At 40.9% G+C, this 14,129-nt stretch overlaps 2 protein-coding genes across 3 annotated transcripts; one reads left to right on the plus strand and one right to left on the minus strand.

The window, feature by feature from the left end:
- Positions 1 to 705: 705 nt before the first annotated feature.
- mthfd2 (methylenetetrahydrofolate dehydrogenase (NADP+ dependent) 2, methenyltetrahydrofolate cyclohydrolase) lies at positions 706 to 5,569 on the minus strand. Its single transcript, XM_031856139.1, has 8 exons — positions 5,418 to 5,569; positions 3,388 to 3,572; positions 3,123 to 3,245; positions 2,662 to 2,814; positions 1,843 to 1,950; positions 1,662 to 1,754; positions 1,427 to 1,552; positions 706 to 1,331 (listed from the first exon to the last, which is right to left on the minus strand). Exons 1-8 carry the CDS (start codon positions 5,495 to 5,497, stop codon positions 1,183 to 1,185), a joined length of 1,017 nt encoding a protein of 338 aa, XP_031711999.1. The 5' UTR covers positions 5,498 to 5,569; the 3' UTR covers positions 706 to 1,182.
- A 2,471-nt stretch (positions 5,570 to 8,040) lies between these two features.
- mob1a (MOB kinase activator 1A) lies at positions 8,041 to 13,699 on the plus strand. Of its 2 annotated transcripts, XM_031856142.1 has the most exons (6): positions 8,046 to 8,257; positions 9,019 to 9,185; positions 9,673 to 9,766; positions 11,343 to 11,476; positions 12,728 to 12,891; positions 13,332 to 13,699. In XM_031856142.1, exons 1-6 carry the CDS (start codon positions 8,244 to 8,246, stop codon positions 13,407 to 13,409), a joined length of 651 nt encoding a protein of 216 aa, XP_031712002.1. In that variant the 5' UTR covers positions 8,046 to 8,243; the 3' UTR covers positions 13,410 to 13,699. The 2 variants fall into 2 exon arrangements, with proteins under 2 accessions (XP_031712001.1, XP_031712002.1); XM_031856141.1 differs by having other exon boundaries at positions 8,041 to 8,257; positions 12,728 to 13,699.
- Positions 13,700 to 14,129: the final 430 nt, after the last annotated feature.

Here is a 14,129-nt window from a genome sequence, read left to right on the forward strand (position 1 = left end):
ACTCAATGAACCCCTCAAACCACACCAAGTGGGTCCTCCCTATATGCCTGCGATACCTCCCACAGCACTGAAATAGAAACGAGAATTAAAAGGAAAAAAATAGAGTAAGGGGTCAGCTCAACTATTTATCAGGTTTAACGAGGTTAACATTGAGGTGACCTAAAAAAAAAAAAAAGCCATCACGTCTTATAACCGATGAAAGAAAGTGAGAAAATAGTTCAGTGTATCAGATATTTTTCTCACACACTAATCAGACTATTTCTGTCCCAGTCTCTTTGCTTCCATGTCACTTCAAAATGGGTCAGTGCGTTAAAGGAATGGAGGGATATAATTGTGGGAATTTTTTTTTACAGATAACCAGATTCAGTTTATAAATCAGTATATGATTTAATAAGAGAGGGCTTTAGTGTAGAATAAAACATCTGGTATCAAAGGTGATCTAATCTAGTAGATACTCACAGATACTCATGTATCTGTGATGTAATGATACCAAATATGGAAAGTTGGATCAAAAGTAGTGTGGTTATTCAATACTGGTACTAAGACACAAGTCCTTTCAATGATAGTGCCCGAGAAGTGAGTTACATTTGGAATGAGGGCATACATTTAAATCCAATACTGTAAAGAGAGTAAGAGCACAAAATCACTGTTTTCTAGTGTAAGTGAAGAGGCAATTGGTACACACAGAAAGCATCAATGCGAGAACATATTTCCAATATTTATTTCAAAATTTTTACAAAGGCAATTGTGAATCTTTAAAGCTCATTTATTGACAAACATACGTGTTCCTGATGGTGTTAGCCCTCGTCACTCTTGGTACTTAAGGCTAAACTAACGGAAAGAAGCACAACAGACAGGCCTGAAAGGCTCCGTTTAAAATGCTGCATCCATCCATGCTTAAATAGTATGTCAACGTGGCAATAAATAAAATGGTTCTTGATTCCTTAAAAGTCCAAAGCAAAACATTGCATCATGAATACTGAAACATAAAAGTTGCAGCTGCATGAGTGAATGTAACAGTCGGAACATGGCTGGACTTGAAGTTAGGACAGATGTCAGCAGGAAGAGAGCCTTGAAGCTATCATCTTTCCAGTCCATGTGCAAGGGGAGCTCGTCAGGTTGCTCCAAGTAACAAATGAGGGGGTGGAATGTGTCGCAGTGGCTTGGATTTTCTTCAGCCCATTAGGACGCAGCCGCCATGCGGATCCTCTCTTGGGGATATAACAGAACGTTCTTAGCCGCTTTGATAGTGTTCTTCATTAGCATTGCCACGGTCATGGGTCCCACACCTCCGGGCACAGGGGTGATGAAGCCCGCCTTCTGTCTCACGCCTGAATATAGACAGAAAAGACATGTAGTTACAGACACCTGAGACGCTAAGCATGTCCATGCAAGAAATAGGATCACGTTCGCTGTCCAGTCTCACCTTCAAAATCCACATCTCCAACCAGTCGGCTTTTTCCGGTGACCGGGTCCTGCACTCTGTTTATTCCAACGTCGATCACCGCTGCTCCCTCTTTGATCATGTCCGCGGTAATGAGGTTTGGAATCCCTGATAGATCATCAAACACGCACGTTACAGTTAGACGAAAAAAATTCAAATGTACTTCAGAAAAATGAGCTTTAAACTATTTAAACATTTTCAGAACAGGGACACAAACCTGCAGCTGCCACAACGATATCAGCGATTTTAGTGTGTTGGCGAAGTTGATCCTTTGGAGTGTAACGGTGAGAAATAGTGACCGTGGCATCGCCTGCAACAAGAACATTTAAGATTGGTACCGTGTATTTGAACAATTCATCTTTAAATGCACGGATAAACAAATATGAACAGTAACCAACCTCCGGGCCTCTCATGACGGCCGTCCGTATGCAGTAACATGGCGATGGGCATGCCCACATTCTTGGAGCGTCCTGCAACTACAACATTCTTCCCAATAGTAGGAATACCTGGAGGACGAGAATCCAAATAGTTAGTTTAGATAGTTCGTCCAGCAGCATTTCAACCTGGGGATAGGGCTGGGCGGTATGACCAAAAATGCATATCACGGTATTTTGTAAGATTCTAGCGGTTTCACGGTATATCACGTATTAACGCATTAATTAATTAACGCCGAAAAGAACCGGCCAGCCAACCGGCCAGCGAGCGGTGAACAGCTGTTTGTGTGGCGTGTTTTCCGTTCCGTCACTTCCTGTTTCCTTCACCTACATTCTCCTGGGTCCTAAGCCCCTCCAAGTACAGCTTCTTATCACCCTCTATGTACCAACGTACATTTATAACAAATACCACACATATTACGATAATCAGCGTTGTTAGCGAGCTGTACCCAGCATGCAGTTCGGCGGTGAAATTTTATAAATGTACAATTATTAGTGTTACAAACTGTTGTGTTGTAGTGTTTTGCCCTGTTAAAGAGCGTTAGTTGTGGGTTGTTAATTGTTGTTATAACCATGACTAGGGTTCCCTCTCAATACACTTAAGACAACTAGCTCCGACCGCAACACGCTCGGCAATATATTTTGCTGCCTGTTGAAGAGTGACAGAAGTTGTTTCGGCTGTGCACCAGTATGACGCATATCATACGGGAAATTAAAACCAGTATACCGGCCAACCGCTCAGCCCTACCGGAGGACAAAGTAAGCGATCACTCCTGTTGTTACCTGTGCGAGTAATAATTTCCCAGACTCCCCAGGGAGTGGCAGGGAGCATGGTGGACTGATCCAGGCACATGCGACCCACATTTAGGACGTGGAAGCCGTCCACATCCTTGGTTGGGGAAACTGCATTGCAGATTGCACGCTCATCAATGTGATCTGTCAGAAAACAAAGACGAGCTACATTCAGGACAACTAGATCTCTGGGGTTTAGTTCAAGAACACACATGAGTTTGTAAAAGTTCACAATTGCAAAGTGTTTTACCTTTAACGATAAAGAAAATCTTAACAGTTTAGTGCTGTAACACATGCTGCCAACACATATTGACTGATACTTGCATACACGGACAGTTTCAGTCAATGCGATGTCTGTCTTGCCCGATAACAACAATACATAACTCTACAGATGCACGATTCACAATACTCATTGTTCATCTCTCTGCCCTAGTGTTCCACTTTCTCTGTACCTGGCAGAGGCAGCTGGACCAGCAGGCCGTCCACACGATGGTCTGTGTTGATTTTGTAGATCAGGTCCAATAACTCCTCCTCACTGATGTCTGAATGCTTGAGAATCGTCTCACTAGAGATTCCTGTGGGAGGTTGAAGTGAGAAAGCAACTCAAAACACAGCCATTTGTTCTTTTGTTATTATATTATAGAAAAGTGGAGTTTACACACACACACACACACACACACACACACACACACACACACACACGGGTTTTATTCTTACCGACATCAGCTGCAGCTCGTGTCTTATTCAGGACGTAGGAGTGACTGCCTGGGTTTTCTCCCACCAGAATCACACTCAGATGGGGTCTCCTGTGGCCGGCTGAAACCCATTTATCCACGTCGGCCCGGGTCTCCTCTCGAATCTGTCGTGCTAGTTTCCTTCCTGAGATGACCACCGCCTCCTGTCTGAGAGTTGGGCAGAAGAAAAAAAAAAAAAAAAGACTGGAGTCAGAGGACAAGTTGTGTCTCTGTCGTTAGTCAGGCATAGAAATAAGGGTTCAATTTATTTACTTGTTTAGTACACTGTACTGAGCCCAGTGTACAGAGCCAAAGGTTTTATTGACTAAATATGATCACAAGCCACAGAACACGTAGTTCTGTAGAGGTAATTAAACTACTCAAACAACAAACGCTAATCATTTAACATTCTTTCAACTTGAATATCTGAATCAGTTTTACTCTATCCAAACAAACTTGACTGCCTTGGTTTCCATCAGAGACTGTAATCAATCTCAACGACCCAGCCGGGGTAAGAACACATTCTAGCCTCTAAAGTTAGACACAGCACGACTTGACCTGACAGAGTCGTATGCTTCGCCAGCACTTGTACTGTAGAGTTACACTACCATATGTTAGATCCCAGCAAGAGAAGTCAATGGTGGTTTACTGCAAGCAGTGGCGGGCCGTCAGGGCCTGCAAAGCCTTCTCTGCTGGCCTAAACAGAATCAAAGTTATATCTATTTTATAATTTTTCTTAAATACACTACATGTATTATAATTTATAAAAATATTTTTCCCATTATCTTATTTTCTCATTGCACAGCTACGGTCTTCCTCTGTTGCTCTGCTTCCAGTGCAGCTTGTTTTAAGTAGAGCTTTTATCCAATCAGATTTATACAAACTGGGTTGACCAGTCTGGCTGCTTTGGTTGCATAACAACAAGAAAGCAGTAGCTAATAACAACAGAGTAATGAGCCATCAACAGTTACGCAACCCCTCCTTTATTCTGCCAAAACGAATGACACCTCTGGCATCCTTGGGCAAAATGGGTGAGGCCATGGTGCCAATGAGTGTACCAGGTTCCAGAGCAAATATGTCGAAATGCCGCTCCCTAGCCTCACCCCAATTTAAACACAAAGACGGTTTACTGACGAGGAAATGCCTCTATTCACATGTATGGCCACACAGCCAATGTTGATTGAAGCCAACCTCAGAGAAGAGTTGGGGTTTTGTGCATATGTTGTTATTTTATCTTTTTAGTATTATTCTGTACATGTTACCTGTTGCTGTGTGTATTTCAATGCAGAGTCTGTTGCGTTTATGTGTAATGAAAGTGAGTCAATGCTTTAAAGTTGTATCTTTGTTGTGATACATGGTAATAACTCATGCATGACTTGTCATAGGTTTTAAATTATATACACCTTGTGCCTTTGGAGCTGCAAGTCATGTGCAAGGGCCACACGGGGTTTGGGTTTTTAAGGCGTGTGTGTGCGACATTATATCATTACATTTATCTGAGTCATGCTGAACTGCAAATCTGGCAACCGTGTTAGAACATGTCCAAAGTGTGCATTATTTATGCTTTTTCTAATGATCGCATGTCATCCACAACCAGCACGAATGTGGATGTGTTTTCCTTGTGTGTAGCCCAACACCTCGGTCTCCAGCTGAAACCTGGGTCCTGAAGCTCCGGGTGCAAGCCCTGAGACCGATTTCATCAGCCAGCTGACCGCTGCAATGTTACCGGCATACCGCTAGGGGCGCACCACAATGTGACCAGCTGCGGACATTTAGTACAATAAAATCAAGCAGACCCTGCATAACAAAACGCAAGGTATCCCATCCGCTCGAACACAACATCACAGGAGACCGACGCATTCAGAAATAAAATACATACATATATATATATATATATATATATTAATAAACATATCGTCTCATGTTGGAGAGGAAGGCGCCGAACATGCCGTTAAAGTAGGACTGAATTTACCCAAATAAAAAGCAGATTTCAGAGCTGGTGGACTCACTCACCTCGAGGCGGTCGTGTGCAGTTTACAGACTTGATGCTGGGAGTGTTGGCACAGTTTCCTGAGAGCCCTGATCGTTGCCATTCTGACCGGCTGAGAGGAGGAAGAGACACCGCGGCCGCTTACGTAACACACCACCACCCGGGCTGACAGAGCGACGTCTGTGGAGGAGGAAGATGTGGGGCAGCAGGGCCTTTATAGCCCTTCCCCCTACAAGGGATGGTGCATGCGTCACTGTTATCTGATGCCACACCTCTTATGCATCGATAACACTGTACGTTTCCAGTATCACGAACCGCGACACAGCAGCAGAGAGGTGTACTGGAGTCAAAAAGTGTAATATTTCAAACTGAAATGCATTTGCAGTGTAGTGGAAGCATTCGGTAGATTGAATTGAAATAGTCAAGTGAAGTACAAGTAACTCAGAATTGTACTCACTTGAGTGCAGGGGCGTTTCTAGGATTCAAAGAAAGGGGGGGGCTTAGCCCCAAGGTGAGTGGCATGTCTGCGCAGGTAGTGTGGCATGTGGCATGTTTGCGCAATTGTTTTTGGGGCCCATTTGAGGCCGCGGATAGCTATTGTTTCAGACAGTTCATAGATTGGTTCAATCAGAAAGAGTGTGATTTTGCTCTGTAGTTTTGCTTGCATTCAGTATATGATAACACAAGAGACAGAATTTCAGGGTCATAGTGAAATTTGACAACACAAATATGAACTTTTCTCAAATAAAGAGAGAGAAATAATTTTCCTGCTTGTAAAGGAAAGACGGATAAACTAGCTTTCATATCCGCGTCACTCCCAAATCCTAATTCTTAAAGGGGCCGCACACAATGGATGGAGAATGGACCTGACAGTGTCAACTTTTGAGTTGTTTACTTGTTTTATTATGAGCAGAAGGGAATAAGATTTTGATCTACCTGTACTTACAATTTCACTCCGTGCATCATTTACTTTGAGCTAAACTCCTTGGCTATAATCCTGGCTGTCGTTGACGAGAGACGTTACTTGGCAGAGTGAGAAAGCCAGCACAGCAGCCTCCCCAAGGTCCTAGTGCCCGGGATTTATATCGTTAAGTATGATGATAGGCTATTGGATTGTAATTAGAAGGGGGAGGAAACATACAAACCAGAACACACTCATTGTGAGAAAAAATAGTTTCATTTATTGACATCACCAAAATAAAAATTAAAAAAAAAAGATTTTTTTTTTTTTTTTTTAAAGCCAATAATCCCAAATTATTTGGGGGGGGGCTGAAAAACATTTTAGGGGGGCTTCAGCTGCATGTATGTAAGTACTTTACTAAGAATTATTCACATACACATTTACTTTAGAAAAAGTAGTAATAATGCATACAAAAATACTCCATTAGGTATTGTATTTAAAATTAAAGTGAACATACTGAAATATTGTCAGCAAAATATACTTGAAGCATCAAAAGTAGAAGAGCTCCATATTTAAGTACTCATTCTTTAATACTTGAAAGTTTAAAGACATTTGTATTGTTATATGTTATTGGATTATTAACGTAGAAACAGCATTTATTGGTTGAGGTGGAGATAATTCTAGCTACTTTATATATAAGCTACTGTTGAGAAGTTTATTGTACTTTACAATACTTTGGATTAATTATACTCTCCATAGGTTTTTAAAAAACAACACATATTTACAAAGTAAGTAGCAACAATCTGTCAAATGAATATGGTAGTAAAAAGAACAATATTTCCCTGTGAGGCGCAGTGGAGTTGAAGTGTGACATGATGGTATAAATAAAATACTCAACAAGTAAAGTACATCTACCTCAGAACTGTACTTCAACTGAGCAATTGAGTACATTATGTGTTCCTGTTACTTTCCACCATGGACGGGTTAACTTGTTTGAGGGCCCCCAGGACAACAATTGCTGTTGGGCCTCCAGCCCTTATTGTGTATGCATCCTGTCAATCATGTACAGTGCACACAGCAGACTATACATAACCCCTGGTTCAATATTTGTCAGCTAGTTTCTGGTAATTTGATTATACAAGACTTTATTTAGGAATCTATGCTGTGTGAGGACAATATATTCTTTAAAAGTAGGTGCAGAAGTTACATTAATTGATGTACTCTGTATGTGCAAATTCCACAACAAATATTAGTTATCAAATTAGCAAAAACTAATTGGCACATTGAACCTGGTTCTTTTGGAGCCCCTGGTTGTCTGAGGCCCAACACACTTTTCCCAAATGTCAATCCAACCAATCCACCATTAACTAACTAATCTGTCTGTCTATGGAGTTGCTTACAGTCTATGAATAGACATTTTGGCTCAGGTGCACTTACCTAAAAAACATTCTTGATTTTTTTTCATGAATAAATACATAATTAATACCTTTTAATAAAAAACAATATTGGTTTACAAAAGTTGGGCCCCAGATAAAAGTGGTTTCAGTGTGAAAAATGTGCGCTTCTGTGTCTGAATGTCCCTATATTAGATTAGCTATAGGCTACCACTAAGCTAATTCCTAAATACTGATTTAAGTAAACGTATTAGTAGACATAAAGTAATTCCTTTAGTTTACTGGCTTCATTGTATTGTAAATCGATGTAGAGATGTAGTAGCGTCGTGCAGCCGACAGGAGGCGACAGTCTGCCTGTCGGACTGTCGCAGAGAACCGATAGAGGAAGAGCCAGTTTGGGTGCAGTTCATGTTAGCCGAGAGAACGTCAACGTTACTGTTAGCAGGCATCGCCGACAAGTGGCTCCTTGTGTCCGACCGACAAAACAAAGTTGTGTTTATTAAAACCAGAGCTACGAGTTGTAACCGAGGCTCTCCGACGACTGCTTCTTCAAGATGAGCTTCCTGTTGTAAGTAAAGTCAGCGTTAGCAGTCTCTTGCTAAGTTACAGACGCAGCTTGCGGTTAAGCTAACGCTCCTGCGAAGTTAACATCGAGGGAAGTAAACTGTCGTCAAAGTAAAAGACACCGTTACAGATAACAAGTCCGTTAATCGCTTAGGAAGCCTCATTAGTTAAGGTTACACGTACAACGTCTTTGTGTGTAGGCTCATCATTGTCGTAACATTGTAAGTGAGCTGTTTGTATTCATAGGGTCACAATGCATTCGCCAATTATAACGTTCATTTGTTTTAAAGTAACACTAGTTACGTTCTAACTAGGCTAGCATGATGGTTACTAGCTGACGGTTGGTTAGCCTACTTAGCTGATAGGGTCATTTTACCATTAATTGTAATAATTCTATAACTAAGACGAGCCATGTTGACATTAGTCCTCATTCACACCGTTGCTGTCTTGACCTCGTTGGGATAGATTGCTAAACATCGATCAACGTGATCAAATGTCCGGTTGTTTACAGTCTGTCACGTTTCCTGTCGTCGCCTTACATGACACGGATTGTACAGTCATACATCTGTCACACTAAAAAACGAGCCAAACAAGTTGGCATACGTCTTCGTTTAATAGATGTTGTTTGCATCAACTAGACAGGAAGGATCCCCACATGTGGAGGCCCAAGAGGAGCATCTACTCCCACACGAGCCTTTTTAATAATGTCACTGTCCTGCTAGCTTACAGGCAAGTTGCTCAGCTGCACGTTTTGTTTCTTTGCAGTGGCAGTCGCTCATCCAAGACCTTCAAGCCGAAGAAGAACATCCCAGAGGGCTCCCACCAGTATGAGCTGCTGAAACACGCTGAGGCGACACTGGGCAGTGGGAACTTGAGGCAGGCTGTCATGCTGCCCGAGGGAGAGGATCTCAACGAGTGGATTGCTGTCAACAGTGAGTTGACATGAATGCAATTAACCTATTTATAGAGAACATCACTCCGTCCACAAACTACCATTTCTAAACATGAATGGCCTTTGTAGAGAGGTTGATCATCCCCCAAGTGGTAAAAGAAGAGAAGCGCGGTCAAACAAACACACAAATGTATCGGTAAAATATTAGTCACTAGAGTTAGATTGCTCACAAAGCAAGCAGTGGTAGTAGCACCAGAATTATTTGAAACATTTGTTAAAAATGCAGCAAAAACACATGCATACATGTGGTCATATTTTTGTTGTTGTATTCCCATCATTCATTCTACAGGAGGCCATTGAGACAAAAACAACTGGCTGTAGCTAATCTATTCTAAAAATTCAGCTCATAAAAAGTACCAGATAAAACCTCTGAACTATTGGAAAAGTGAGACTATTTAGTTTATTATTGTAATGAGTGTGATCATTAATGGTTATATAACAGAAATATAACTAACCCTGTCTTCCAGCGGTGGATTTCTTCAACCAGATCAACATGCTATACGGCACCATCACCGAGTTCTGCACTGAGACCAGCTGCTCTGTGATGTCTGCTGGACCAAGGTAACGGGCAACAGTCTCCTTTCAATGCACGCAGCTTCTCTTTGAGTACAGGGTTTCTCATAGGGGGACATCTTGACACGTCCCAGTAGTAAAAGCACAGGTGTAAGGAATAATATTAACAGTGACTGATGTTTTATGGATCCTGGTATTGTACATGCTGGCTCACTGTCATGGCTTATTGAGACACTTGAATAGAGCAGGTGGGGTGTAAGGGAAGGCGTTCCAGGACCCCTCGTCAACTCCCACTGAGTTATCTCAGTGATGTTTTGGGCAAAATGGAGCAGAACCATGCGCGTAAAATGTTGTTCTTCATGTGTAACCAGGTCCTGACAATTTTAATTTAGCTTAAATACTCTTGTAGCCGTAAAAGGTCCAACTACTGCTTTGTCAGTTTTCAGGCAGAAAACACAGAATGAAGACAAAGCAGACTTATGTTTTATCAAAAGATCAAGGCAGAAGGTCAAATGAAAGACAGTGACCCCAAACATATGCATGTAATTTAACACGTAACTTATAATCTTTGCTAAAACTTGCCCCACTGCGATGAAGTAAACAGCTCAGAGTAGGCTAAATGTGATTTGTCAAGTTTCGTTGAAACAAGGAAAACATTTAGGCCGATGTTAACTTCACATGAGTTGGCTGTGAAACAGGATGTGTAATCTTTGAGGAACATTACAAAACATGAAAGATAATGCAAATCAATAATGACAGATCGGTGGCTCTACAGCACCGTGATACAGGGCTTCATAATACACCTACAGTAATGTGATTTGATAAAACAATTGTTATGAACAGCACATTGCTACAGGCAGCTAAGCATTACTTTACAGCAGAAGAGAACCAGCATTTAACCACGAGTAGAGAGTGTTGCTGCTGTGTTTACCTGTTTCAGTGTTCCAGATTTGATAAACATTGTTTGTACCTCAGGAACTTGAGCTGGGATGTATGCCTGGTTAAAACTTAATTTATGATTACAGACATTTATGAACTAGAGTTTAAGTAAGTTTAACAGCCTGTTTATAATTACGAGTGAATGAAGATGTAATATGCTACCAAGTGGTGAAAAAAAGTCACAATGCGTCTTAGACCGAACCAACGTGTACAACTGAAATTAAGCCTTGTGAACTGAGCTTAATCTGATCGTATAAAAGAACCCAACTATGGATTCAAGACGTTGAATGGCCATGACAGTTGGAAGTGAATGAAATTGAAATGCATCATCTGAATGTCACATGAGGAAAACAGGAATTATACTTTGCATGTGGTGCCTGTAGGGCTGTTGAGTTCAAATTTAGATTTGGCACTTCCTCTATTCTCTTGCTGGCCAATACTGTCTGTGTTAAGTCTGTAATCAGGAGGAAGAGACTGCCGTTCACTTCCTGTTGACGTAGCTGCCATCAAGAATAGGATTGTAGATACTTTTGCATTTCCGCCTTCTGCTTCTTTTTTTAGCTTAGCTTCTACCAAATACTGTATGTGACGTCCTGGCCTACAGGCAGAACGATTGTAGAGCTTTCATGTCTCGTATGTAAGTAAATGATAACAGGTCCCAATCGATTGTGTTGTTTCTCTGTAGATACGAGTATCACTGGGCTGATGGCACCAACATTAAGAAGCCCATCAAATGCTCCGCGCCCAAGTACATTGACTACCTGATGACCTGGGTGCAGGATCAGCTGGATGATGAGACCCTTTTCCCCTCCAAGATTGGTGAGTTCTGATTATAAGTAATTCTCATTTTCAGCAGTTTGTAAACAAACTGTAGGCTAAAACTTTTTCTCAATGACAGCAAACCTATTGCTACAAGTTCTGGCCGGTGCTCCTACTATACAGTCCGAGGTTGTAGGGACAGTGATTTTTTTTCTTTTCTTTGGCAGATTGGATTTGGAATAAAACAATAATTATGTGGTTATTGAGCTGATTTCATATATCTGAAGGGGTTCACATCCTGAACAGTGACTCGTAGCCCTTTTTATACATACAGTAGTTCAATGCAGCAGCACAATGATCCTAAACATACAGACAAGGCAGCCAAAGGTAAAAGCAGTTAATGTGTGTTCTTGACTGTCCGAGCCCGTCACCTGACTTCAGTCCAGCTGATCATGTGCCTCACGTGCTGAAGAGCACACTGATACGGAGTAGAAACAGAGTAGTATGGATGTAGCATCAGAGGCAGAGCCCCCCCTCCCCCCTACACACACACACACACACGTAAAAAACAACATGAAGTGAAGAAGTCTTTGTGTTGTAGACTTCAGAGGTTAGCTACAAAATACTATTTTAACGTATTATACAATATATGGATACGACCTCAATCATTTTGCTGACCTAGATATTGCTAGTTGTGTTTAAATATGTTTGTTTACATATGGATGTCATGAAAATGTTAGCAACATGATGCTAGAATAAACAGGGTTCTCCCTAAAGTTATAAGACTTGGGCATTGTGCAAACATTTCTGTTAACAGAGCCAGAGAGGCCATTTTATTTATTCCTTCGATAGTATTGTTTTAATTTATTTATATATTATATATTAAGGATGATTTGATCTTTTTTTTCCAATTCCAAAATCTAAATATCTTTAAGAATTAAAAGTGCACTGCTCTTTTAAAGAGTGTACTATTATAGTATTGTACTATCATTGTATTAATTTTCTTAAAATCTAAATAATGTCTTTTTATCGCAATTATTTCTGGGTTATTATATTTAATCCACCAAAATTTGTTAGCCTGACGGGCCTATTACAAGTTTTAAGACTTTTTTTTTTTTTTTTTTTCGTTTGTCAATTTGTCGAGTTTCATTTGGTTCCCTGACATTTAAGGATGGTGTTAAATGCGTCTTAACGGCGCTGTATCTCCCCTCTGCAGGCCGTGTAACATTTTGATGTAGCTTTGTGTGGATGCTCTCCTTTTCAATGTTCTTCCTTTGACATCAGCATATTCCACCACCTTCTGTCCTGCAGGAGTTCCCTTTCCCAAGAACTTCATGTCTGTGGCCAAAACCATCCTGAAGCGGCTGTTCAGGGTTTACGCTCACATTTACCACCAACATTTTGACTCTGTGATGCAGCTGCAGGAGGAGGCCCACCTCAACACCTCCTTCAAGCATTTCATTTTCTTTGTTCAGGTGAGATTACCCCGTTACAATGTAGGATGTAATCCCTGCTGTGTGTCTAATGCCCCATTTTTACATGCACTGTCATCAATATGTACTCAATATAACCCATGAAAGGATGGAACTAGTAACATTTATATACATTTATAACAACAACTTTGTGTGAAAAGTCACGACTTGAACAAACTCAGCAGTTTCCCAGATTATGTCTAAAAGGGGTTTATAAAAAGTTGGCATAGCAGGAGGATTTATGCATGTGTGGTGTGATAAAGGATGTTATCCCAAAAAGTGCCCAGTTACACTACATATTGTAAGTACATACAGGGTTAAAGCATTGCATTGGACCCCTAAATGTGCCAATGCTACGACAACCTCTATTTGTGTTATACAGCACCACAACTCTTATCACATTGTGTGAGCAGCAGAGATCATATCAACTGTTTCTCTTGTAGGAGTTCAGTCTCATCGACAGGCGAGAGCTTGCTCCCCTGCAGGACTTGATCGAGAAGCTTGGATCCAAGGACAGATAGACATTTCATCCCCCCCCCCCCTCCTTTCTTTTAACAGTTTCTTTTTCTCCTTTGTCCCCGTCTGTGACGTCCGCTACCTCTACGACTTCTAGTCTCAACTCTTAAAATCTGTGCCTTCTTCTTCTTCTCCTCCTCCTCTTCATTTCATGAATGTTCGTACTGTACTTTTCCTTTTATTCCTTCTGTTGTCTTGTATGCTGTCTTTGAGCCCTTTCTTCCATCTTGCCACTCTGAATCATATAAAATAGTGTAATAAGAATATTTTTTTCACAGGACTGTGGTAAATGATTTTGTAAGAGCAACCTACTGAATTTTATATTGGACCAAGGACATTTGGAAGTTAAAGTGAAAACCAGCTTAGTTTCCTTCAGAAGTCGGTGTGCAGTGTTTTCATTCTCTAAACACTTGTTTTAGTTATGGATAGGCAAATTTGCTTTTGTTAACTTTTAGCTATTGTAATTACAGTGACTGACCAAATAGCCCATCTGTTATTTTTTTTTTTTTAAATGTTTTTTAGAGTTCAGTGGAGAGTAAAGAGGTGACATGACACCGGTGGACTCACATGACAATACAAGTGTGTGGAAAGTATGTTTAGTCTAAGATGAAGACGGGCAAAGAAAGCACCAGTATTTGGCTATATAATATATATATATATATATATATATATATATCTCTCTCTCTCTCTCTCTCTCTCTCTCTCTCTCTCTCTCTCTCTCTCTC

Source organism: Anarrhichthys ocellatus, unplaced genomic scaffold (assembly GCF_004355925.1).
Source record: "Anarrhichthys ocellatus isolate YVR2014 unplaced genomic scaffold, GSC_Weel_1.0 scaffold17, whole genome shotgun sequence".
Lineage (NCBI taxonomy): Eukaryota > Metazoa > Chordata > Actinopteri > Perciformes > Anarhichadidae > Anarrhichthys > Anarrhichthys ocellatus.

Bases quoted from the DNA above. Each gene is read 5' to 3' on its own strand.
- mthfd2 (XM_031856139.1), bottom strand. From the start codon at position 5,497: ATGGCAACGATCAGGGCTCTCAGGAAACTGTGCCAACACTCCCAGCAT. The intron at 1,553-1,661 runs GTTTGTGTCCCT...ATGATCTATCAG, and splicing joins TATCGTTGTGGCAGCTGCAG to GGATTCCAAACCTCATTACC. The intron at 1,332-1,426 runs GTGAGACTGGAC...GTCTATATTCAG, and splicing joins TGGAGATGTGGATTTTGAAG to GCGTGAGACAGAAGGCGGGC.
- mob1a (XM_031856141.1), top strand. The intron at 9,186-9,672 runs GTGAGTTGACAT...CCTGTCTTCCAG, and splicing joins CGAGTGGATTGCTGTCAACA to CGGTGGATTTCTTCAACCAG. The intron at 11,477-12,727 runs GTGAGTTCTGAT...TCTGTCCTGCAG, and splicing joins CCTTTTCCCCTCCAAGATTG to GAGTTCCCTTTCCCAAGAAC.